The sequence below is a fragment of the Manis pentadactyla genome, chromosome 13, assembly GCF_030020395.1.
Source record: "Manis pentadactyla isolate mManPen7 chromosome 13, mManPen7.hap1, whole genome shotgun sequence".
Classification (NCBI taxonomy): Eukaryota; Metazoa; Chordata; class Mammalia; order Pholidota; family Manidae; genus Manis; species Manis pentadactyla.
In genome coordinates this window covers 95309815-95337085 of record NC_080031.1, presented here as the reverse complement: position 1 = coordinate 95337085, position 27271 = coordinate 95309815, and the positions used below count along the sequence as shown (strand labels likewise).

Sequence of the window (27271 nt, the reverse complement as noted above, 5' to 3'; positions counted from 1 at the left end):
AGTCGGGCCCATTTGTGTAATCACCCTACTGGAGTCTTCCCTCTGGTCAAAATTATTCACATCCCTGTACATGCAAACTATACTCAACCCCTCTGAAGACCCTCAAAAGTCTTACTCAATTATGTCATAAGGCTCAGAATCTAGGGTCTTGTAATATACATAAAACCCAGATGTAGCACTTCTTGATCTGGAGACCTGATGAAAAAAAAGGGGGTGATCTGTCTCCCCCCCACACAACATACAATGATGAAACAGGGATAGGACAGCATAATAGCAGTAAATACTCATATTTGAAACACCTAGCACTGATCCACAGTAACTGTGACATCCTTCTCGGCAGAAATGTTGCCCTCTGGGAGGGGAGTGCTCCTTGATTAGACCACGGTCCCGCTCCCTGGAGATGCTGCCCTAGTTGACTGTTTCCCACCACTCTCGGCTCTGCTCTCTGGGCTCTTGGTTCTACTCTCTGAGACATGCTTTCTTCTCTGTCACGCTCCACAGCTACTTCTGAAGAAATGACCTGTGGTGCTTGCTCAGGAGTCTTCTCAGCCTGCTTCCTGGCCATAGAAAGGTAAGGTCCAGAGGCCTTTTTGCCAATTGAATAGTCTTAATTCCTCTTGGCCCAGGCTGGCCGCATTTTTGCCAGCACAACTCCTATCAACAACACTGTGGAGTTTCTACGTATTTTATGATAGCCACTTCATTTTCAAAAGGTCACACCCACAATTACTTCAGTGTCTGCCCCTCTCTCTAGACTCACTGAGACGTCGAGGTTATGTTTCTGTGAGATGTTGCTCTTCACCTTCCTAGAGCCCATTTGTTCCTCTGGGGAGTTACACTGGGCAGTGCATTTATTGTTTACATGTCTTAACAAAAGATCTTAAAGCCACATATTATGGCTTCATTCTTTTTTAAGAGATTCACTGGGGAATACTTAGCATATGATTGAGTGCACAAATGAAAATCTAGTCTGGACATACATTTATACCTGTGACATTATCACCATAATCAAGATAATGAACATATGCATCATACCAAAAACTTTTGGGGGACCTTTCACATTCTCACCGTCCCACCCATTCTACTCCCAGTCCCATCCTAAGCAAACATTTTCTGCCATCTCTACCACAGGTTACTTTGTATTGAGCAAATGGAATACAGTTGCATTTCCTAGCATTTTATATAAAGGGAATCATACAGTATGTACAGTTTTTTTTTATTTAGGTTCCTTTGCTTAGCTTTCTTGCTTATTTATTTTGAGATCATCTGTATTGCTAATTCATCAGTACTTTATTCATTTTTATTGCTGAGTACTATTCCATTATATGGATATAGCACAGTTTGATGAATATTTTGGTTAGGTCTAGTTTTGGCTCTTACAAATAAAGTTGCAGTGAATTTCAAGTAGAAATCTTTGAGTGAACATGTGCTTTCATTTCTCCAGGTTAAATGCTGATGAGTGGAATGGCTGGGGCATGGGATAGGCATATATTTAACTTTTTAAGAAACTGTCCAACTGTTTTCCAAACCAGTTGTACAGTTTGAGTCTCCTGCCAGCAGCCTAAGCGTTCTAGTGGCTCCACAGCCTCACCAACACTTGGCTTGGCAGTCTGCAATTTTAGCCATTCTCTGTGTGCATGGTGGTGTCTCATTGTGCTTTAGATGTAGATTTCCCTAATGACTAAAGATGGTGAATATCTTTTCAGCTGCTTAATTGCCATGAGTTATTTGGTCACATATTTTGCCTATTTAAAAATTGAGAGTGTGTTGAGAATTCTGTATATATTGTAGATATAAGTCCTTTATCAGATATATGATTTCCAAATATTTTCTCCCAATCTGTCTGTAGCTAATTTTTTTATTCTTTTGTCCATGATTTAGGAGAGCAGATCTTAATTTTGGTGAAGTCCAATTTATCAATTTGTTATTTTAAGGATCATATGTTTACTGTTGTATTTAAGATCTTTTTGTACTCAAGTCATGGAGATTTTCTGCTATGTTTTCTACTAGAACTTTTGTGACTTTAGGTTTTACATTTAGGTCTATGATTTGTTTGGCTTAAATTTTTTGGTATGGTGCAAGATATAGGTCAAAGTTCTTTTCCTTTTTATTTATTGATTGACTGCATATGGTTAAACAATTGTTCTAGTCAATTTGCTGAAAGACATACTTTACCCAGTTAATTGCCTTTGGACCTTTGTCAAAAATCAATTCACTGGTGAGAGCATTTCCTGACAAGGATCTCTGAAGATCTACTTCTCCATAAAAGCAATGAGAATACTGGTAAATATGGTCAAAAGTAAGTTTTTCAGAAGTTAACCAAAGGCTTGCTCTACTATGCTGAATGTTTAAAAGAAAAGAAGAAAGACAGAGAAAGAAAGAAAAACAGCTGAATCTCAGTAAAAATCTAGCTTTGCCATATTTTAAGTTAATTTCTCCCCAGCCCCTTCTATTCCCATCCCATTCTTATGGAGCAGGATTTAATCTGCACCTCCAATGAGTAGAGGCCCGAGATGCAGAAAGGCGTGGCCAGCAGAGAGCAGACGGGTCCTCCGCCATGCGGGCATCTCAGGGGCTGTGTGTGTAGCCGGCACCCAGGGCCCTGTGGGAATGTGGTGGGAAGAGAGCCGAAGAATGGGCGCAGATCTTGTGGAACTAGATACACGAGGCCCAGATGCGGGCCTTGATCTTGAGGGTAATGGGCAGCTCTGATGACTGTTACACTGACAGCAGAGACACCCAGCCTGAGGCTTCAGAAGTCCCTCTGCTTGTAATGAGCAGAGAGTCCCAGGTGTAAACTCACCTCGCCTGAGATGCTGATGAAATCAGAGGTGCTGGACCCTCAGAACTATCGCTTGATCTGGAGTTTATCTCCTCTGGATGTGCCTTGTTATCAAAGCGTGAAGGTGGGTATTTGAGATAAATAATAAAAGACTCCTTTACTTGTTCCGGGGGCTCTGTAGGACCCTGGGTGAGGGGAGGAAGGGGGACCCAGCCATCCTCAGTCACACAGCAGGCTGGTGTGAGACGCTGCGCTCTCAGAGGCCAAGGCACACTGCAGCCCTTCATGGCCCCAGACCAAGGTGGGGCTGCTCCCTGGCTAAAGGATGTCACAGTCCCTGCCCTCTGTCCTGTGGATTCACAGAAAGCCTCATCCTTCTGAGCATTCCTGTCCTTGGGAGAAAGAGGCTGGGCTGTGAAGAAGCACTGCGGGAGGGCGAGCTCCGTGGGCACAGGGCGGCCGCCTGGAGCCTCGAGCCTCGCTGCCCACCTCCAGCTCCGCCTGGCCCCGTCTGCCTCACGGTCTCCCAGGAAAGGGCTGGCTATGTCCACCCCTAGTGCATGACCTCAGGCTATTGACAAAGAGATTTTGGAAGAGGGATTTTTCTGGTTTCCTTAAAGCCTATCAGTGAGGCACCCAATTATGCCACCTATTTGAGGCTCTCATTACTAAAATATCCTGGATTGTGATGCTAATAGCAGATTTGCTAAATGGAAATGAATTCTTAATGTCATAATTTGCCTTTTCCTTTTCATCTGATTCATTTTCTTTGTAGTTGTCACTTCCTAAAGGCGAATGAAACTTGGGAACATCTCTTGCCCTTTTTGCTTGTGACATATTTAGTTGGCTTTCATCACATCTCAGAATTTCTGAGGACTTGTCTGCAAGCAGCATGCGCAATGGGCCTGTGAACATTTGTTTTAGTGATGAGTGACCCCCACCCCAAGAACCACTCCTCCTTGGGCAGCCTTACCTCCAGCTTGGTGCTACCTTGAGGCAGAGCAGAGGAGACCCAGTCAGAGCTGGAGATGTCACCCAAGAGGGGCCCTGGTGTCCCCAGGCCCCACCGGTCTTTGGCTGCTGATGCCATAGCAGCAGCAAACCCCAAATGTCAGAAGGCCTTGCACACCCCTGGCCACGCAGGCCCTCAGCTTTCCTGTGTGTGTGGGAAGGTCCCTGGAAGATGTCCTGGGCTCACAGATGAGTTTGCACCTCGGCGTGCTGAGCATGGACGAGACAGAACCGCATGCTTCTGTGGCATGGGGGAGAAGTTGCTTCTCTCTTCCTACACCCGTGTGTGAAGGGGTGCCCGCCCTTAGAGAAGCAGATCTGCATTCTCACAGCCCCCTCAGGACTGGCCAAAGGGCCAGGAGAAGGTCTGATTTCTGTCACGGCCCTGTGACTGTTCAGAATCAGCCCTACCCTCTGCCCCACAAAGCTCTGTCTCCCTGTAGGATGGGTGGTCGTCGTGGTGGTGCCTCAATCACTGATGTGAGACTTGTGCGGACCCCCACAGCCACCCAGAAAGGCACCTGCAGGGGATTGATGAGGGGCAGCGAGCCCAGCTCAGCAGGAAATCCCAGTGTGCAAGCGCATTCAGAGGCTGGAAATCATCCTTAAAGTCAGGACACGTTTGGCTCCTGCTGTTACAAGGGACCCTTGCCCAGGTGTGGGTTCACTTACCACAGACATGTGAGTGAGTGTGTTAGCAGGCATGAAAGGTGAGGATGAGACCCCAGTTGATCCAAATGCATTGATCCACCACTGAATAGAATTTTGTTCATTCATTCAACAAATACTGATTAAGTGTCTGCTGTGTGCCAGGCACGATTCTGAGTGAGTGGACATAGTGGCAAACGCAACAGATAAAAATCTTTGCTCTCCTGGAATTTATTTTCTGGTAGACAAAAAGATAATCAGAGCAATATGAAGTACGTCAGATGAAGAAAGGGAGCAGGAAAGGGAGGGGGCCTCGGAGTGAGGGTGTTGCAAATGTAAGCAGTCAGGATGATGTTAGAGCGGAGATCTTGAAGGTATCTGGGTAAGAGCATTCCACGCAGTGGAACACCAAGTGCAAAGGTCCTGAGGTTGAAACGGGACTGCTGTGTTTGAGGAAGAAACTCGCTCAGCTGGAGAGTTATAGAAGATGTTGAAGAAAGTGTCATAGGCCATTTTAAGGACTTTGCCTTGATACTGGGTGATACCGGATGCCAGAGGGCATTTTAGAGCATTGAAGAGTCCTGATGCTCTTTATGTTTTAGAAGGATAATTCTGGCTGTGTGTTCAAATTAGACTGTAGGAAGACAAGGTCAGGCTCTGAAGACATTTGCAAAAATCTTGGCAGGCAATGATGGTGGCTTGAACAGGGTAATAATGGTGGAGGTGATAACAAAGGTCTACATTCTGAACATATTTTGAAGGTAGGGCCAGTAGAACTTAGTTGGTGGGTTGCAAATGAAATGTGAGAGGAAGAGCAGAATTAATGGTAATTGCCAGGTTTTTGCCCTCAGAAGCCAGAAACACCATGCCGCCGCCCTTTGTTGAAATGGAGCAGGTTTGCAGATCAGGAATGAGGTTCTGGACATGCTCAGTTTGCAATGCCTGTGAGCTAACCAAGTGAAGATATGAAACAGGCAGTTGGCTGTGTAAGTTGAGAGAATTCATGAGTGGAGATAGACTTGTGAGAACCATCAGCACATTGGTGGTGTTTATGGCCAGGGAACTAGAGTAGAATATCATTCATATATCAGGGAAATAATGATGCTTTAAAAGTACACATGCAGCAATGTTTTTGGCAAGTAAAGGACAACACTTAGGAAATGCTTTGCAGTATGGAAACAGCTTTCTTAATTCCTACTCACTTTCTTTGTCCAGTTGTGTGTTTTGATTCTGAATAAAGGGGGGATATGTTTTCACTGTTAAGAAAGAGAAATTAATATAGAATTATTTCAAAATCAGGTTCAAACTGTGAACTCTACTTTCAGTGTACTGGACAGAAGGACAGCCCTGGAAAATGGGCATTGCATGAGAAGATTCTGTGCCCTCACGGAAAGGAAAAACCCGGTGTTAGAGTGATCAGTGTTCTGGAAATTGACTCTTTTCTTTCTTTCTTTTTTTTTTTAAATAGCGAACAGTTGAGAGAAAGCTTTTAACGTTTTAAATATCCTTTAACTATGGCTATTTATTTCTGTGAACTGATTTACATATAATTAGAATACCTACAGGTTCTACAGGGAAAATACATCACATTGCAAGCTATAGAAATACAATGTTGGAGGCTTTTCAGGGAATAGAGAACAATAAAATAGGAGAAAAGTATCAGAGTTCCATTTCTTTTATAATTCACCAGTATTTTCCAGGCTTCCAAATAGATTTTTTTTGAAGTAGATATGGGAAGGTAGCTCTATGTTTTCCATCAATTTTCTAATTAAAACAGGATTTTGGGGGAAAAAAGTGCTTTATTCACTGAAATGGTTCTTTTCATTGAAGATGCTGTAACATGAATTCCGTCCCGGTATAATATCATCCCTGAGCTGCTTGGCTGTCTTACTTGCAGTTGAAATTCAAGTGGATCTTGCAAACTGTTCCTTTCATGGTTCTTGCTTTTTTTTTTTTTCATTTTTAGTTGTCTTCTTTTATTTTTATATATTTATTTTTTTTACAGCTCCATTAGAGTAAAATTTATTAGTTTTCCCATGTGTTCACCATGGAGAAATGATTTTTCTAATCCTTTTTATATTGTGACTAGATTTATTATCCCATATATTTTTCTTTTTTCCTTTTTTTTAATTAAGGTATCATTGATATACAATCTTATGCTCAGATTTCACATGAGCAACATTGTGTTTACTAGATTCTCCCTATTATCAAGTCCCCACCACTTACCCCATTACAGTCACTGTCCATCAGTGTAGTAAGATGCTATAGAGTTACTACTTGTCTTCTCTGTGCTATACTCTGCCTTCCCCGTGCCCCCTCCTATATTACATGTACTAATCACTATGATTAATCCCCTTATCCCTCCCTTCCCACCCATCCTCCCCAGTCCCCTTCCCTTTGGTAACTGTTAGTCCCTTCTTAGGTTCTATGAGTCTGCAGCTGTTTTGTTCCTTCAGTTTTTGCTTTGTTCTTATGTTCCACAGATGAGTGAAATCATTTGGTATTTGTCTTTCTCCACCTGACTTATTACACTGAGCATAATACCCTCTAGCTCCATCCATGTTGTTGCAAATGGTAGGATTTGTTTTCTTAGGGCTGAATAATATTCCATTGTGTATATGTACCACATCTTCTTTATCCATTCATCTACTGATGGACACTTAGGTTGCTTCCATTTCTTGGCTATTGTAAATAGTGCTGCAGTAAACATAGGGGTGCATATGTCTTTTTCAAACTGGGATCCTACACTCATAGGGTAAATTCCTAGAAGTGGAATTCCTGGGTCAAATGGTTTTTCTATTTTTAGTTTTTTGAGGAACCTTCATACCACAAAGGTTGAACTAGTTTACATTCCCACCAGCAGTGTAGGAGGGTTCCCATTTCTCCACATCCTCACCAGCATTTGTTGTTGTTTGTCTTTTGCATGGTGGCCATCCTAACTGGTGTGAGGTGATATCTCATTGTGGTTTTAATTTGCATTTCTCTGATTATTAGCGATGTGGAGCATCTTTTCATGTGCCTGCTGGCCATCTGAATTTCTTCTTTGGAGAAGTGTCTGTTCAGATCCTCTGCCCATTTTTTAATCGGGTTATTTGCTTTTTGGTTGTTGAGGCGCGTGAGCTCTTTATATATTTTGGATGCCAACCCCTTATCGGGTATGTCATTTATGAATATATTCTCCCATACTGTAGGATGTCTTTTTGTTCTACTGATGGTGTCCTTTGCTGTATAGAAGCTTTTTAGTTTGATATGGTCCCACTTGTTCATTTTTGCTTTTGTTTCCTTTGCCTGAGGAGATACGTTCATGAAAAAGTTGCTCATGTTTATAGTCAAGAGAGTTTTGCCTATGTTTTCTTCTAAGAGTTTTATGGTTTCATGACTTACATTCAGGTTAGTTGTCTTCTTTTAAAAGCAGCTTCCAGTCTTCTACTTCTTCTGGTGGAATTAACTATCATTAAGTCCCATGCTAGGAAATGCAGAGGCGGTGGACGTGAGGCTGGCGTCCCCCCGCCACTGTGGCTGGCCCCCTGCGGCTGCCCTGCTGGGCCCTCCTCCGGGCTTGGCTTCGTTTCCAGGCAGGCTTTCTTCATGGAGGCACAAGAACTGCGTCATGCCCTCTGCATCATGTTCTGCATCATGACTTTCAGGGGAAGCCTGTGGTTCCCTTTATTTGTTCTAACTGGTGAGAGGTACAGTATGCAGGACACTCCCACGTTGGCTTCTCTGAGGGGGACTTTTCCCAGCATGAAGCCGGTGAGGCCAGGGCCAAAGAACACCCCACGGCTGGGCTGCCACCGTCCTGAGGGGCCCAGCGTGCCGTGCTCTCCGGGTTTGCAGCAGCCCAGCTCTGCTGGCTTCAAGGAGGGCCGCTTCCCTGTGAGAGACCCCTGAGCACGCAGCTCTGCAGGGGCACGGCTGTGCTCACCGGCTCGGCATTCCCCTGCTGAGTGCATGCTTTCAGATTTGGAAGGCAGAGGAGAAGGATGCAGCCCTTCTAGCCTCCTCCGTTATCAGGTCAGCCCCACATTCCCAGCTCTACCACGTCTCACTGTGGTTCCAGTTCTTCTTCAGTTGCAGAATGAGGCTGCATTCTCAGTCCAGCTTGCACACCAGAAAAAACCTAGATCCAATGGCCACCAGCTCAACAGGGTGACAGATCAAGATGGAACATGGGCACTGGGTCAGCCAGTCTCGGGGCAAAGGCCTGTGGCAGAGACACATCCTTACTGACCAACCAGGTGCCCCATGATGTTTCTCAGACCTTGCAACCAGGTCCTGGTCTCTGCCTAGTTCTGGCCAATGGGCTGTGAGTAAAAGCAGTGAGGGCTGCTTCCAGGCCTAGACATTTAAAACTGGCCAGATGTCATCAGGGAAATTAAAATAACGAGGTACACTATACACCTATTAGCATGGCCACAATCCAGACCACTTCCACACCAAACGACGATGAGAGTGTGGAGCAACAGGAACTCATTCACTGCTGGTAGGAATGCAAAATGGGGCAGCCATTTGGAAGACAGTTTGGTGGTTTCTTCCAAAGCTAAACATATTCTTACCATGTGATCCAGCAGTTGTGCTCGGTATTTACCCAAAGGAGTAGAAAACTGTGTCCACACAAAACCTACACACAGATGTTTGTAGCAGCTTTACTCATGATTGCCAAACCTTGGAAGCAACCAAGATGTCCTTCAGTAGGTGAATGGATAAATAAACTATGTTCCATTCAGACAGTGGACTATTATTCTGTGCTAGAAAGAAATGAACTATCAAGCCATGAAAGAGGCATGGTGGCAACTTAAATGCATATTACTGAAATATGGAAAAACTTCATATTGTGTGATCCCAACTATGTGACATCTGGACAAGGCAAAACCATGAAGACTTTTAAGATCAGTGGTTGCCAAGTGTGGAGGTGGTGGTGAATAGATGAAGCACAGAGGATTTTAATGAAAATACTCTGCATGATACCATAATGATCAATACATGTCATTATGCATTTGGCCAAACCCATAGAATGTACAATATCAAGAATGAACCATAATGTAAAGTATGAACTTTGGGTGCTAATGATGTGTCAATGCAGGTTTATCAGTTGTAGCAAATGTGCCACTCCGGCAGGGGCTGTTGATAATGGAGAAGGCTGTGTGTGTGTCGGGGCAGGGGCCATATGGGAAACTGTACCATCTCCTCAATTTTGCTGTCAACTTAAAGCTGCTCTAAAAAAAACAGAACCTTAAAAAGGAAGGAAGGAAGGAAAAAAGATAGTGTTGTTTGTTCCCTCTCTTCTTCTTGCTATAACAAGAGGGAAGAGGACAGGGTTGATTGCTGAGCCACCATGAAATGTGACCTCACCAAACTTCATTGGAAACCTGATGAGAATGAGAGAGAAATACTGTTGTTGCACTAAGCCACTTGAATGTAAGGGTTTAGGTATTACTGCAGCATAGCAGAGACGATACTAACTAATACAATTCCATTCTCAAAGCAACTCTCATATTTAATCAGTGGTGTGGGCTGGGCCCAAAAGAAGGAGCCTCATACTGCTTTATTTGGGGCCATTACAACCCTGTCTATTGATTTCAGAAGATTTGTTGAGCAGTGATAACCACATGGGTGTTGGAGTCAACCTCTTAGCTCCGGCCAGGTGAGGGCACGGATATGCTGATATGAACCATACTTTGCATGAAATTAAATTCATCTCAATCCCAGTCAAGAAGACATGATCATCAGTAGAAAAAACAACAGACCATATAAAAGTGTGTGTATTGGGTCATCTTTCCCCTACTTTTGAAGTGATTCATGACTCTGTAAGCTAATAAAACACCTTGCTGAAATAAAAAGATCCATCCAAGCAAATAGAACCCCTGACAGAGTTACTGTAGGGCATTTCCCAGGGAGCTGTAACTCTGATAGCTAGTTCATTGAGAGCTAAGTAGAAAACCCAAACACTGACAAAGCTGCAAAGGAGAGACGAAATCACCATTGGGGGGAGTCTGTGCCAGGAAGCACTTGGAAGTCATAAAATATGTGGGCTCTCAGTGCAAGAGGGCTTGGAGCGGGCAGCCAGGCTGGCTCCTTGCCGTGGGCATGCCAGAGCTCTCACTCACTTGGCTTCAGAGGTTTATGGAGCTTCTCGCCCACACCACCCTGTGCCAGGCTCCGTGGGGGCAGAAGGAGCAGCGGACTCTGTGTCTCTCTTAACAAGAGGCCTGAAGTTCTGCTGGGAGGTGAGATTTATTTTGGGGCATGACCAACCACTGTAAGAATTATGGCTTAGGAAAGCAGATACATACTAATGGAGTTAGAAAATTAAAAGGGAGGGGGCTGCACTGGCTCCTGTCTTCAGACCAGGGGGACGCACCTCCAGTGTCCTCGTTGGGGTCATCTTCTTAGAGCGGGAGCGAGGCCACTGGTTGGGACCCCTTAGAGCAGCCTTGATGGGTGGTTATTTGATCTATGCTTGAATATTTCCAGTGTCTGGGATCTTAGTACCTGTCAAAGAAGGCCTCTTGGACAATTCCTTATATTGAGTTAAAACCTGCTTCCGTTTGACTTCTGCCTCTAGATACACGATGTGCCCTCAGGATTAATTCAGGGCAAGTTTAATCTGTCTCCCAGATAACAACCCTGCAGATATTTGCTCACAGCAACCAGGCCTCATCTCGCCACGCACACACACGGCCCCCCACACCTCCTCTCCAGGCTGAGCACCCAGCTTTATTCAGTACAGCCTGGCTTCCAGACCCCTCACCTCCCATATGGCCTCCCTGGTTCGCTTCAGCTGTCAAAGGCCCTACTGTGAGCCCTGCATTTACATTTGTCCCCAGCTGCCATGCTGCCTAAAGGCAAGACACTAGCCCACAGCTGGGAGTAGAGGGCTTCTGGTGTGCTTCTGGCTTGACGTGTCGTTGTACCAACTTCTCTGTCTGAGGGTGAAGTCACTGGGACAGTCCCCTTCTGACCTAGCTCCCACGTCATTGAACTCTGGCAGAAAGGCAGGCCATGATATCAAAACTACGTATGTAACAGCTAAACACCACTTTTGAGCTGTGCTGTCAGTCACACAGATAAGGCATGTGTTCACACTTCAATTCTCAAGTGAAAAAAGCCGTTGTTGTGGCCCCATGAAAAGGTGTTAGTGCAGAATGGCCCATTGATACCTTAAAATTTTTTTTTCAAAACCAGTATAAGGCTCACAGGAAATTGCAAAAATAGCGCAGAGTTCCACATGTCCTTCACACAGCTTCCCCCAGTGATGACTAGACTGCCGTAGTACATCATCAAGACCAGGAAAATGATATTGGTACAATACTTTTAACTCAGTTACAGACCTTATTTAGATTTTACCAGTTTTTACATGCATTCATGTGTGTGTGTGTTGATATTTTATCTCATGTGTAGATGGCATTACCACTGTCACTATCAGGACCCAGAACTGCTCCATCACCACAAAGAAACTCTCCCACTTTATCCCTAATAGTCACATCTTCCCCCAACCCTAACCTCTGGCAACCTCTGATCTGTTCTCTGTCATCACTTTGAGGATGCTGTATCAATGGAATTGCACAAAATGCAAACCTTTGAGACTGACTTCTTTCTACCCATCATAGTGCCCATGGGGATCCTCTGTTTGCATGTACTTATGATCCTCAATTGTTGGATGGTTTTATATTTTTATTTTGGATGATGTGATAAGGCCCCCTCAATGAGCACAGTAAATAAATAGCCATTGACTTAGAAGAGTGACTCATGCCCCCATGGCCCATGCATGGAACACTGGGGACACCATGGAGGACCTGCTGATGGGGCACAGACTTGAGGAGCTCCCCTGGGCTCTGGAACTGTGTGAATGCATGCGTCTGAGGTTTTGTCTTCCCCTCCTATCTCTGTGTTCTGAAAGACCAACATTTTTCATAGCCTGAAGATTTTAGCATTTTCAAAAGGCAGGCATAAAAATCAAGAGTAATTAAACTTATCAGCCTACAGTTTATTTCGGGAAGCATTTTAGCAGGGACAATGGGCTGTCATATTTCTAACTCCCTTCCTGGTGTGTGCCTTTGCAGGGGGTCTGTATTTGATGATTGTCTGATCTGGAGAAAAGTTGTGCAAATTCAGATTCCAATCCAGCTTTGTTCAACTCAGAAGTGATTAGCCACAGAGGGACAATATCCACAGTGATTTGGCAAATATTAATATCGCTGCTGAGCATTTCCACTGTAAATGCAAAAGTAAAGCATGTAAAAATTGAGGATTAGATGGAAAAGAGGTGCTCATGCTTTAGGAATGTAAATGATTACTTAGTGAGCTTCTCTATTTACAGGATTGCACTATACAAGGCATTTGGGTTCTTTTCCACCTGTTGAGAAATCTGGGAAATTTAATGGAATGAGAAGTCTCTAAGGCAATCCTCAAAAAAGTACACACTTCCTGGCTACAGATCAGCTACTTTATTTCAGAGGTTAAGCAAAGTAAAACTCAAGACATTTTGTAAATAAAATCAAACACATGTGCATGATTTGGATTCTGGTAATATAATAATTTTTTAAATTAATCAAACATTTCTTGAAAGCCTACTTGGTGCAAATGCCTCTCTGATGGGCATCCAACAAATATTTGTTGAATAAATGATGAACGAACAAATAAATGAACAAGCGCACGTTAATAAGAATATGACCAGATGTCTTGGATTCTTAAATGAAGCAAATAATACAAACTTGAAGACACCACAGGAGTCCATAAAGAATCTGTTATTATCCCTTTACTTAATTACAATGTTATTGTTATGCACAAAAGCTCTGTATTTTGTTTAAAACAATTCTAAGACATGATTAGTAAATATTATAGATTAGGTGTTATGCATCCATGGAAACCACTGTCCGTGTTTGCCCACTGGAGAAAACATTGATGCTCACTCCTTCGTCAGCACTCCCAGGTTAGGCTGTGTTACAGCTATGCTACTGTTGAAGCTACTACCAATTCTATTACTTACACTAACGCTAATCTGAGCCCTTGTTCAGCTCTAGGCTTTGTGCTAAGCATGTCATAAGCCTGGTGCTGTTGCACCTCCACACTCACCTTGGGAAGCTGTTACCAGTGTCTTTACAAATGATAAAACTGAGGCTTAGAGTGCTTCAGTGGTCACTGTGACAAGAAATGGTAAAACTGGTTTGAACACAGGTGGTTGTCTCCAAAGTCAAAACTGGTTTGAACACAGGTGGTTGTCTCCAAAGCAGCTCAGCAATTCTTCTCCTCTTACCGTCCTGTTTTATTTCTGAAGCCAGTGTGGATGGCATTTGAGGTGGGCCTCACTGGATTTAGGATAACTCCTTGGGAGCAATAAAAACTGCTTCCTCACCCACAAAGATTTCCTAACTCAAACCCCTTCCTTGATCCATGTAAGTTAGTGAGTGTGGTTGTGCATAAAAGAACATTAAGATCCCAAGCAAACATACAGGCAGGTGAAGTAGAGGAGGTAGGCCTCAGACCACGCGGTCACATTGACATCAGTTGTAGTTACCCATTGACACAGCCTAGGGGTATGAGACAGGATGGGGACCTTGTACATTCTGGGCACGTGTACTGAGAGAACCTAGGCTGTTTAAGGACACCAGACTCTATGCCGAGTACATATGCCATCCGGGTGTGCTCTGGCCAAAGTCCCATAGGATGCAGAGGAACGGTGGCTGACCGCAGGGTGCCCGTCAAGGCCAGCCTCTGCTCTTGGCGCCTACTGGTGGAAGAGTTATGTCTTTCCAACCTCAGTTCAGTATCACTTTGCATGGAGGATTCCCCTGATTCCCTCAGACTAGGCTGGGCTTCCCTGCTCTCCGCTCCTGTTCTTCCCTACTCTGTTGTAATTGCTTTATAAACTGCCTTGACTATGAGCTCTAGGAAGGCAAGGACAGGGTCTACTGATTTACTCCTTTGTCCCAGGCCTGTAAGAGGGCCTGGAATGCAGTGGCTGCTTAGTACATAACCACGAAATAATTGCTAATGTTTTCCTAAGCAAGTGAAGAAAGGAATGATCTGGGGACATTACAGGAAAGGACCAGCTGAAGCCTAGAGATTTTCTCACTGTCAGAATTTGAACATGTTGGGTGTGTAGGACTCCTGGCTTTATTCCCTCAAACCCTAACTAGTTCTTTCTCTTGACTTCTCTGCTTCCTTTTTTTTTTTTTTCTGTTCTTTGCTGATGTCTTGTTCACTCATTTTTTTCCTTCCTTATCTCTTTCACTTTGGTTTGTTTTGTCTATCTATTTCTCTGAAATTCTTTTTCTGGAGGAAAAGATACATGTTGATAGCATAAGAAATTGATAGGGGGAAAAGGTGTTATTGTTAATAAGTTAGGGATAACTATTAGAAGAATAAAAATAGAATGGATATCTTTCAAACCACCAGGAGAAAATTTCATCTACCCAACAGAATATAGGAAAGAAGGTATGGAAAATTGGAAATATAAAAAAGGCAGAAATAAAAATTAATATAAGAGGGATTACAATAAGTGTAAATAGTTTAAACTGAACCAAAGTTTAGTCTCTCTAATTAAATTAAAGAGATAAAACCAAGCAATATATTGTCTACAAGACACATATCAAGAACAAAAATATACATAAAGGATAGATAGTAAAAGATTCACTAAAAATAAGCCCCAATAAAAAAGTTAATATCAAGGAAATTGTCATGTAAGGTATAAAATATTACAGGGGGAAAATGAAGATGTTATATATTGGTAAAACAAATAATATACCAAGGAATATAATGATCATGAACATACAGTAGAAAATCAAAATAGTTAAAGATCTGGGATAAGAAATAATAAATCAAAATTCATATTTGATTTTAATACATTATCTCAAAAACTAGGAGTTGAAGCATATAAAAATAAGCAAAGATTATAATAATATAATTTATCTGTCTCTATATATCCCCAAGAAACAAAATAGTTTCCTTTTATATACACATGGAGCAAACAAATTATGTGCTAGACCACAGGAGAAGCTTTAGTTAATTAAAAAGAATCAACATCATATTTACAGTGTTCCTGACCATGATGCAATTAAATTAAATCTTAAAATCCTAATGTCTAGAAATTTAAAAAATATTACCAAAAGTAATCAAAAAGGAACTTAAATATATAGAGGTGAATGGCATTTAAAGCAACACACGTAAAATTTTGTGAATCGTATCTAAAGCAGGACTCAGAGGCAAATTCATCGCTTTAAATGTAGCAGAAATCAGGAAAGGAAGCAAACAAGAGGGTTAAGCTTTCAACTTACAAAATTCAAGAGAGAGAAACAGGGTAAGCCCTAAGCAGAGGTACATAAGCATCTAGGCAGAAATCAATAAAACTAGAGATCAAAGACAAATAGGATATTAACAAAATAAAATGTTCTCTAGAAAGACTAATAAAATAGATAATCCCCTGGCAAGACTGATAGGAGAGGGTAAGAGGGGAGGATATGCAAACAAACAAAATGTGATGTAGAGAATATATGTGTAGTTATATGCCAACAAATGGGATACTTAGATGAACTAAAGTTACAGAGAAATATAAAAATGCTAAAAGTGATCCAAGATCTTAGAACTATAACCCTTAAAGAAACTGGAATAGAATCATCATCACCCTTTCAAAAAAAACCCCAGCTCCAGATAGTTTTACAGCAATGTTCAATAGTAATTTCAAGGAAGAGATAATCCCAGTCTATGAAGTTCCTATAGAAAAATAGAAATCAAGGGAAAACTATTCACATAATTTTATCAGGTTAGTATAACCTTCATTTCAAAATTGGATAAAAAATTCAGGAAAAGAAAACTATAGGCCAATTTCACTAGGAACATAGCTATGAAAATCATAAATATGATATTAGCTATTACATCTAGTGGTTTATTTTTTAAAACACGTACAGTCAAGTTGAGTTTTCCAAGGAATTCAAGAAAGTTTAAACATGAAAAAATCAGTCAATGTGATTCAGTTATCAATGGAATAAAGTAGAAAATCTCATGATCGCTTCAGCAGATGCAAATGAAGGATTTGATGAAGTTCAACATCTGTTCATCATTAAAAAATACTCTGAGAAAACCAGAATAAAAGGAAAATTTTCAATCTTAACAAATCAGCTAAAAACATATTTTTAAATGCTATTTCTTATAGCATAGTTTATAAAGGAAGAGTTTGAGGCAGCCCCTTTAGGAGAATGGACAAGAAGATGTAGTCTGAGAAAAACCCCTCCTACTGTCCCATGTAATGTGGTGACGTGTGTGCACCACTGACCCTTAGGGCCGACTTCAGGCCATCTCAGGCTCAGAGCTACTGACCTTGCTACTTTCCATCTCTCCACCATGTTTCTGAGTCTGCCGTCCCTCTTCAAGCTGGGTCAGCACTGCACACCCCATGCCGGACACTGAGGTGTCCAGGTGGGGCTCTACTGAAGGTTTGGAGCAATGGAGAGGCAAGGGAAGGTGGGGTGCTCACTGCACGGCAAACGTAACCAAACTCCACTGAGCACCAACAGTCTAGTAATAAGACATCTCAAATGCTTAATGTCCAGAACTGACTTCTGGGCTCCCAACCCCAGCCACTCTATACCGGGTCTCCCCTCATCCCTCCGTCTCAGTAAATGACCCTTTTCTTCACTCACATCCCATGACAATTCCATCATTAATTCTTAGCAATTGTGCATTTAAACTATACCCTGAATCCATCCACTGTTACGATGCTACCCTGGTCCAAGCCTGGATATTTGTCACCTGAGCTGCTGAGCTGTCATAGCCTCCCCACTGGTCTTCCTTCTTCTTGTCCCCTACAGTGTATTTTCCATACAGCGACCACACGATCTTTTAAGGATGTAAGTCAAATAGAGTCACTCTCCTGCTCTAAAACTTTCCATGGCAACCCCAACATCCTTGAAGTGCCAGCTCCTACACCCAAGGTGGTGTAGCCTTAGCGCCCCCTCTGGCCGCAGATGCCACCACACGGCCGTGACCATTCTACGCACAGCCTTCTGTGCTCCTTGAGCACAAGAAGGCTGCTGTCACCTGTGGGCCTTTTCACACCGCGTCCCCCCTGCCTGGAGTGCTCTAGCCGCTGCTGTTGGGGCCTTGGCCGCATCCCCCTTGGGCTTCCACATCTGTGCGCACACCGCTGACTTCCGCCTGCCAGCCGCCGCATCTTCTTGCCCAGGTACTCTCTTCGGCAACAGCCTCTTCTGCCTGTGCAAGTGCAAGTCAGAAGTGCCAGGGCATTAGTGCCTCCTGACGGCGTCCCTCCCCAGTGAGGGCAGAGCTGGTGTATCAACAGCCCAGCTCCCTCAGCCCTTTGGGTGGGAAGGAGAGTCGCAGGCACGTGCCTTACCCTGGATCCCTGGGCCTCAGCAGCCGAGGCTCCGCTTGCCCACAGTGGGGACTGGCCCGGTGGCACACCCTTTAGAGGCTGCCTTCTCTTCTCTGTGTCACTTTCCTACACCCCTACCAGGGCTTTCTGGGATCACCTCTTAAAATGCTAGCCCATGAATGTTTGTCTCAGTTCGGCTTCTGGGGGAGCCCACACTAAGACACCCCCGACTCCAAAGAGTCTCAACTTGAAAATCACCTCCGAGGAGGCCACAGAGCCCACCGGTTAGGAGAGGGGGTTCTGAGGCCGAACCGCTGGGGGTCACAGCCGGGCCCCTCTGCTCAATGGCTTTGTGAACTTGAGCTCTTGTGCTCTCTTTTTCTCATTTGTAAATTAAAATGTAATCATAATAATGAGGCCAAGAGCCATTTTAGTTGGGGTGTTCAGGGTGACAAGGTACCATTTATTGAGTGCTTAATGCACTGGCAGGCTCAGTGCCCCACATTTATTACTGCCTGTAACCCTCACAGCCACACGTCACTATCTGACACTCCACCCCATTCTGCTGGTTCCTTTGTTGCTTCCATCTCCCTCAGTAGGATCCTAGGTCCACAGCACGAGGGCTCATTGTGCAGGCCACCACTGTATGCCTCGCTCCTCCTATAGGGCCTGGCTCAGGGTAGATGCTCACATTTGTTCAGTAAGTGACTCTAAGTCGACACCATTCTTAAAAGGCCCTGAAGAGCCCCTCCCACTCCCCCCCCACACTTCATCCCACTCACTGGGCAATAGGATGGCGCCGTTTGACAACTGCTGCTGAAAGCGTGGCGAGTGCTGTGGGGTGGGCACTGCTGGGTGTGGGGCAGGCAGGGGACATGCTTGAGTCTGTGCCCTGCGCTGGCTCACTCGGGCAGTCTGTGTGGATGGTCAGGTAGCTAGAGGCTGGAGGCAGGAGTCCCGCTGGAGGCCTGGCTCAGCCTAAGGCAAGTGAGAGGTGAAGAGATGCTGAGCTCCTGGTGGCGACTGTGGGGAAGAAGAGCAGGCCTGACGGGTGAGGGAGGGAAGAAGGGAGGTTCTGAGCCTGGAGTCTGGTTCAGACCAGACGGAAAGTCAGAAGAAGCATGGGAGGCAATAGGTCTGGGGAGGAGGTGTGGACTCTGGTTTGAACTGTGTTGGGTGTGAACACTTGGTGGAGACAGACACTGGTGCCCAGTTAGATACACTGGTCTGCAGCCGGGGACCGTGGGCTGGGAGACATAAACATGTGGATATGTTGTAGCAAGGAGAAAGCTGGTGCCCTGGAAGGGAACGTGGTCCCCACTCCTGTCCAGAGAGAAGCCCCAGCGATCCCAGAAGGCCCGTGAAGATCCAGCTGGTGCCAGAGCAGCCCCCCCTGGGAAGTGCCTAAATCTCTCCATCCCTGTGGCTTCCTTTGTACTGGTGCCAGGATCTCTCCATCAGGGATATTTGCCCTTTGTCTCCTCTCTCCTCTTCCCAGGGCATCCCCAGGCTGTCCCCAGGCTCTGTGCTCAGCCCTCAGGGGAATGAAGGCCAGTTAGGAGAAGTCCCTTCCGCATGACCCACCCATCAGCAGAAGTCCAGTAGAAAAGACTGAAGGCTGTACACAGAGGTGCCAACTGAACGACCCTTGGGAACCATGGGGAGTGCAGGCAGTGGCCATTTGTGACCTGGAGCAGAGACAGGAAGAATCACCAGCTGCCCCGACGGGTATGAGGACTGTTCTCATGGTTGGGGCGGTTTAGAACATGGGCTCTGAGGTCTGGCTGCCTGGGCTGAGAATCTGCATTTTGTAGCCTGGTGGCTTTGTGCAGAACCTCTCTGAGCCTCCAAGTTCAAGTATGTAAAAAGAGCAAATGAATCCTACTTCATAGGGTGTGGTGAGGATTAAAAAGACACTTCATTTGAAGGACGTGGGGTAAGTGGCCAGGAACTAGTAAGTCTTGGCGAATGGTGGCTGTTACGGTTACTAAGCTCTCCGATTTCACCTGACACACGGAGAAAGCGAGACTAGAGACAGGGAGCAGGCCTGCGTCCGGCCACTCCGCGTATGAGAGGCAGAGCTGTTAGGAACTGCTTCAGATACACATTCAGATTCGTTGTTGCCAGACTGCCTAGAAGTGAGCAGAGTTGGGGGCCTGGAATCTTCTCCCTGCCCAGCACCAGGCCCTTTTCGGCAAGAGCAGAAGCTGACGAGGGAAGGCTGAATGCAGTGAGGGAAGGAATGGAGGCCTCAGTGGAGGACTGATGAGCCTCCCACTGTGGCCTATCAGCGCTGACCTTTCTCTGATTTCACACTGCAAATTGTTGGAAATGCAGCCTGGCGCAGTGTCTCATTAGCCGGCATGTGTGTGAGTGTGTGGAGATGAACATGGGAATAAATCACAGATGTTTAATTGTCTTGGTCCCCGACAGGCCAGTTAAGCAGAAGTTACCAAAGACACAATTTAATTTGAACTTCCTTTTCGGCTTCCATCAATCTCAGCTTGGACAGTGGTGGACTGCAAAGTGCCTCATGAATTAATAAAGAGACATCAGCTTATCCAGCATTCTCTGCTAAATTGACTTCATTTTAGGATTTGACCACAAAAACAGCAAAGAACTCATTTCCTGCCCAAAATGCAGAAGAGTTAATCCTCAGCAGGAGAGAGAAGATTCTAGGCAGGGGCCTGAGTGGGAACATGGAGGGATAATTCCCTAGGGAAGAGATTTCTGGTACCAGTGTTCCAACAGGGTCTCCTTGTAACCCCCAAGAGCGTGGGGCTCTGTGAAGGCCTCTGACTGGGGTTCCTTGGGGTGTGAGCTCCACTTCAGGGAGTTCATCTGCTGAGGAGACGAGGTCATAAGGACAAAACACTGTGTGAACTACGGAAGTCTGCAGGTAGGGACGCTGACATGTTTGGAACCCACCCCTTTCCCTTCCCACCCACAGAAGGGGGAGGCCAGGTTCCATCACTGTAAAGGCCCTTCTTCCTGACAGGCTCCAACGTGACCCGACATGCATGTGCTCTGAAGGGACCCTCACCCTTGATCAGGAACACTTCCCCTCGGGTGTGTTCCCCAGGTGGGTGCTCGGCATGGGGCATTAGCGCTTGCCTGCCTACCCTGCCCAGCTGTGTGCTTCGCCCATACCCTGGTGCCCCCGGGATCTCTAGGGCTTCTCTTTGTTCAGAGACCCTCGGCATCACCTCCCCCTGGGGAGGAAAACAGGCTCCCTAAAGCGAAAGGGTGGCAGGTGTATCGGTTAGGGTCTTGGAAGGAAGCAGCTTTCTCCAGACAGGTCAAATGAGGAGGTTAGTGAGAAGACTACTTACGCTGATGTGGGAACAAACAGGGGTGGAGGAGCCCCGAGCCCCACGGAGCAGGGCTGGCTGGCAGGAGTGGCAGTTTTCAGGAGAGACAAAAATCCAAGTGCGGAGGGAGTAGAGAAAGAATTAGCCAACCTGTCTCTCCTCCTGCAGATCTGCTGGGACTGCCAATGGGCAGAACCCAACCAGGGCCAGAATAAAAGGGAGCTTGTCGGTGCTGCTGAACAGACCCTAGAGGTCAGGCTTTAGACCCCAGGAGGTCAGCCTCCTGGGGCACAGGACTGGGAAGACACCTGGGCCTGGGCCTGGGGCAGAGGCAACCGGAAAATAACCCACAGAGCAGGTTGCCAGCAATGGCTCTGTTGGAAGGAGCAGGGCAGCAGGAGGCAGGAGGGGCTGTCACTCGGAAATTTAGGGTCGATCTCAACTTCCCTCCTTCCCCTGCCATCACCACCCTCCATGTAAGCAGGGAGACCACCTCAGTGGTTCTAACAGTTGTCATACTACTGTCATCTGAGGGTTGGGGACAGGAAGAGCCCACCAGTTTTGCAAAGGTCTGTAAGCTAAAGATGCTGAACCAATGGCAGAGGGAGAAACTGGTGGAAAGCAGGGGTTGACGCCACCCATACATGACCAGTGGACAGGGAGAGGGTCTCAGCCAGAACTTTAATTCCAAGGCAGGTTTCTTGGTTCAGTTGCTGCCCCAGCAACAGGCTTCAAAAGAAACAGAAAACTTATTTAACTTGTATGTTGGAACAAAGGAAAGATGAGAACTAGAATGGTCTTTCTCAGCACAGTTGCAAGCTTAAACTCTAGTGACCAGAGGGCTGCTCCAGCTCAAGCACAGATTGCACATCTCCCTGGACCCCCAGCATCTGAGCTGCAGGATTGTTTGCAGTGAACTTGGGGCTTCTATGGCCAGGATCCTCACTGAACTTAAACCACTTGGTGATGTAACTGGCCTATTGCTAGGCTACCGCTTCCACACCCATAGGCAATAAGCTTTTATTGCACTGTATAGAGAGCTCGGTCCAGTGCTCTAGGTGGAGGCAGAGATGCTAGTGCTTGACCTATTGCCGGGAGAACAAGCCAGGTAATAAACCCTTTCACCCCAAGAACGTTCTACTGTCATTTCTTTGGTCACACTGAATCCATAGTGAAGTTGCCCAGGGCTGAAACCCATTGGCAAGACAATTGGCGAAGTCATCAGGGTTCATTGTTGACCAAGGAAAAAGACAGGCTCCCTTATCGGAGGGGTGCTTCAGCGGGCTGCACCTGTGAATGGGGAGACAGTGGATAGTCCCCCAGTGGGTATGGGGTCTGAGGTGGCTTGCCTCCTAGAGAGCTGGGCCCAAGACTGGAGGCAAGTGGAGGTGATACCTGAGGCAGAACAGATAGCTCTTGGTATAGTAAGTAGGTCTTTTGAGAGACAGAGTGCCCGTGAGGCAGCGGAGACTGGGTTGGCTGCTTCTCACAGTATTAAAAAAGTCTACAGAAGAGAAAGACACCCTCCTGAAAAAGACCCAAGAAATGGCGGCATGAGAACGTGAGCTGCAAACTTCTGTGGATTCCCTGAAGAAGGAAATGGCATTGATACTAGAAGAGGCAGCATGAGAACACCAGCAGTGAGGTGCAGTTGAAGAGGTAAAAGATTCCTTATGGAACGACACAGCAGCACTGCCAGGTGCTCTGAAGGAGGAAAAAGCCATCAAGGAAAAAGACGAACTCCTGAGGGAAGCACGGGCGGAGGTGGCACGAGAACGCCAGCTGCGAAGCATTGAGGTGAAGGTAAGCCAGCTGCTGAAGACTGAGCTGGCGTTGCTGAGAGGCATGGTAGCAGAGGAGGCACTCGGGGGAGTGGAGAGAAAGGTGCCATCAGCCCTGGAAATGGAGGAGCTGGGGAAGGATGAAGGGGTGATGCTGAGGGCACTGACCCCTCCTGTATCGAAAGCATGCACAGTGGTTTTAAAGAAAAAGACCCGATAGCTGAAAGTTCCCCAAGGAGAGGAGCAGCCCCCTCCCCAGGTCGGGGAGCACTCTATGCTCTGCACCTGTGCTCAGGCTGAGCTGGTGGATTTGGGCTCCTGGTTTAGGCAGAAGCCCTCAGAGTCAATATATGCTTGGCTCCTGGGTCTGTGGGACTTAGGGGTGGATGGAATTGTTCTGTCGGAATCAGAGATGGGAAAGCTGGCTTCCCTGACAGTTCAGCCCACCTTGAGGCAGTGGTTACAAAGTGCACATAGACCCCAGGGAATCACTCCCTCCTCGATTGGCTTATGGCTGCACTTCGTGCTGTGTGGCCCAATCCGGGTGATCTACCATCCTCTCCTGTTAGATGGTAGACGTATGCTGAGCTCCAACAGGTGCTACGAGAGCTTGGCATAAGAAATGGCATCTATAGTCCAGAGAATCATGGCCCAGATGAAGAGCCTTTCACTACTGGGATGAGAAATATTGTGCTTCAAATGGCTCCCACATCCCTCTTTGGGTCTCTGGTGGCCATTCTTTCCCCTCACTTAGGGCAGCCCATAAGCGAGGTGACATGTACAGTAGCAGACTTAGGACAGGCTGAAGCAATGAGAACAGAGAAAGAAATAAGTTCTGCTACTCACAAGAAGAATTTAAAGGGCCCAAGAAGGTTACAAGGACCTAGATGTGGGTTGATATAATACGGGCAGGAGCAGACAGAAGGAAATTAGATGGGAAGTCAAATAGGATCTTCCTAGAGCTATGGCAACAACTGAAACCAGAGCAACAGTTCCAGCCATTAAAACCGAAGAGGCAGAGGTCAGAACCACAAGTCCGGCCTGTGTGTTTGCAAGACTTCCTGCTGGAGAGTGAGCCAACCTCACTCAAGCCCATGCAGGAAGATGATTGGGGAACACGGTTTGAGGTACCTGCCCTGAGGGACCGGGGGGGACCGGAGGCCACATGTTGAAATAGCTATCCGTCGGTCCCCAGTAACATACAACATGTCCTGGCTCCGGTGGACACAGGGGCTGAATGTTCACTGATTCATGGTAACCCTGAGCAGTTCCCTGGGACCCCCACTATTACAGGTGGATAGGGGATAAGGCTATCAGAGTGAAACAAGCCCAGATCCCTTTGGGAATAGGGCATCTACCCCAAAAAGAGGATACTGTGTATATATCTCCTACCCCCGAGTATATTTTGGGGATTGATATCCTACAGGGTCGATGGTTGCAGACTACTGCAGGTGAGCTCAGATTGAGAGTATGTGTGGTGAAGGCAATTCTGAGGGGACATGCTAGGCACCCACCCATAGCTTTGCCTGTGCCTGTGCCTGTGGGTGACTAATACCAAACAATATAAACTGCCTGGAGGGAATAAAGAGATTGGGGAAACTCTCCAGGAACTGGAAAAGGTGGGTATTATAAAGCCCACCCATAGTCCTTTCAATTCCCCGGTGTGGCCTGTAAAAAAGCCAGGTGGCTCCTGACATATGACTGTGGATTAAAGAGAACTGAATAAGGTCATACCCCCTATGCATGCTGCTGTCCCCTCTATTGCAAGCATGATGGATACCTTCAGCCATGAACTAGGAACATACCATTATATGGTAGATCTTGCTAATGCCTTCTTTTCCACTGACACTGAGCAGGAAAGTCAGGAACAGTTTGCCTTCACATGGGAAGGACAGCAATGGACTTTCACCATCCTCCCAGGGATACCTCCACAGCCCCACCATCTGTCATGGACTTGTAGCCCAGGACTTGGCTACATGGGAGAAACTGCCAATGGTGCGGCTGTATCATTATATTGATGATGTCATGCTCACGTCTGATTCTCTTTCAGATCTAGAAGGTGCAGCACCTAGACTGCTGCAACATCTACAGGAGAAAGGATGGGCTGTGAACAACACCAAGGTCAGGGACCTGGTTTGTCTGTCAAATTCTTAGGGGTCGTCTGGTCAGGTAAGACCGAAGTCATGCCACAGGCAGTTATAGATAAAGTCCAGGCCTTTCCTACCCCCACAACTGTAGCATTGCTACAGGAGTTTCTGGGTCTTCTAGGCTACGGGAGAGTGTTTATCCTGCACTTGGGACAAATTCTGAAGCTCTTACACTGGCTGGTACCAAAGGGTGTCAGGTGGGACTGGGATGAGACATGTGCATCTGCCTTTACTACAGCAAAATGGGCAGTCAAGGCCGTGCAGGCCCTGAGTGTGATAGACCCGTCAAGGCCCTGGGAGCTGGACATTCACGTGACTGAAGATGGTTATGGCTGGGGTCTCTGGCAGCGGCTTGAATGAACTCGCCAACTTATTGGATTCTGGTCACAACTGTGGAAAGGGGCAGAGGTACGATACACTTTGATAGCAAAACAACTGGCTGCTGTGTATCACGCCTTGCTGGCTACAGAACCCATCACTGGAATGGCCCCGATAAAGGTAATAACCACCTATCCCATCTTGTGATGGGTATGAGACTGGACCCAAAAGCCAAGGAGTGGTGTGGCACAAACGCTCACACTGGCCAAGTGGGGTGCTTACCTACAGCAGTGTAGTGCCCTCTCTAATAGCTCCTTGAGTGAAGAACTCCAATGCTTATTGGGGCCGGTGACATATACTAGTGGAAAGCAGGAAGAACTTGCTTTTGAACCATTAGTAGCAGAGAGTCCCTACCAGGAGTCAAGAGCCCCTATACCCAAAGACGCATGGTACACAGATGGCTCCAGCTTTGGGCAGCCCCCAAAATGGAGGGCCATAGCTTTCTATCCTAAGACTGAGACAATATGGATGGAAATGGTGAGGGGAAGAGCAGCCAGTGGGCAGAGCTGTGGGCGTGCGGCTTGTGATCAGCCAGGAGCCCTCCCCTACACTTGTCTGCACTGTCACCTGTGCTGTCTATTGGGGCTTGACCCTGTGGCTACCAGCCTGGTTCCAAGCCAACTGGCTGGTTGGTTACCTTTGGAGGCAAGAATTATGGCAAGACTTATGGGCCTGTGGTCAGACTAAAATAATTACAGTATACCATGTGACAGGTCATTTGCCACTGGTATCCCCAGGAAATGATGAAGAAGGTAAATTGGCCCAGATACGTTGGTTAGAAGGAAAGCCTGCCTCTGATGTAGCCCAATGGTTACATCAGCGTTTGTTGCATGTGGGGCAAAAGACAATGTGGGCTGTAGTCCGGAGGTGGGGCTTGCCTTTGACCTTTGAAGAAGTTAGTAGAGTCCAGCAGAAGTGTGTCGTATGCTCTAAAAGGGACTTACACCAAGTTCCACAGCAATATGGGACAATAGCCAAGGGGCCAATACCCCTCGTCAGGTGGCAGATAGACTATATTGGGCCTCTACCTGTGTCAGGAGGATATCGGTATGCCATGACTTGTGTGGACACAGCTGCTGGACTTCTGGTTGCTTTTCCTACCTGTTGTGCAGACCAGCAGACGACCAAAAGAGGCCTGGAGCGTCTCTTGTCAGCCTGTGGCCACCCACAGGTAATTGAGAGTGATCAGGGCGCCCATTTTACTGGACATAGACTGCTAGAATGGGAACAACATCTGGGAATCAACTGGAAGTTTCATGTGCCGTACAATCCTACCGCAGCAGGCATGACAGAAAGGCACAATGGCTTGTTAAAATCCAGACTAAAGTTAGATACCAATAGTCTGTGGGGATGGTCAGTCCACTTATGGACCTTGCTATGGCGTTTGAACAAGAGATCCCAAAAGGGAGCCCTGAGCCCCATAGATGTGTTAACACGTATGGCTGCCTCCCCCATACAACTGCAAGTACAAACCAAGGAAGAACCACTGAAGCTGAGGTTTGGCCACCAGAATAATATCTTGCTGCTATCATCAACTGCACTGAACCCTGGAGACCCCATTGAGTGGACATGGCCTTGGACCTTTTGACACATGAACCAATGATGGCTGGCTCTCCTGGCACCTTGGGGACAAGGCCTGGAAGCTGGCCTCCTGTTTATTCCTGGACTAACAGCAGAGTGGCCCCCAAAGGTCACAGTAGTATATCCTGAACTGCCAGAAAGTAGGAACATCTTACTGGGGAGTTTTGTTTTATCATTATGGCCAGTGCATGTACCTCCAGTAGCACTATATATAGACTGTTCAGTAACCCCCACAGGGAGAGGAGTAAAAGTATGGTATACTAGACCTGGACGGGACCCCCTTCCTGCTACAGTCCTATCAG

General features: G+C 46.2%; 1 protein-coding gene across 1 annotated transcript in view; it reads left to right on the top strand.

The window, feature by feature from the left end:
- The first annotated feature begins 245 nt into the window (after positions 1–245).
- Positions 246–27271, top strand: part of FSTL4 (follistatin like 4) — a 428422-nt gene continuing 401396 nt past the window's right edge. The window contains exon 1 of the mRNA XM_036907566.2: positions 246–571. Within this exon, the coding sequence (XP_036763461.2) occupies positions 474–571 (98 nt within the window). The 5' untranslated portion in view covers positions 246–473. The remainder of the gene's footprint in view (positions 572–27271) is intronic.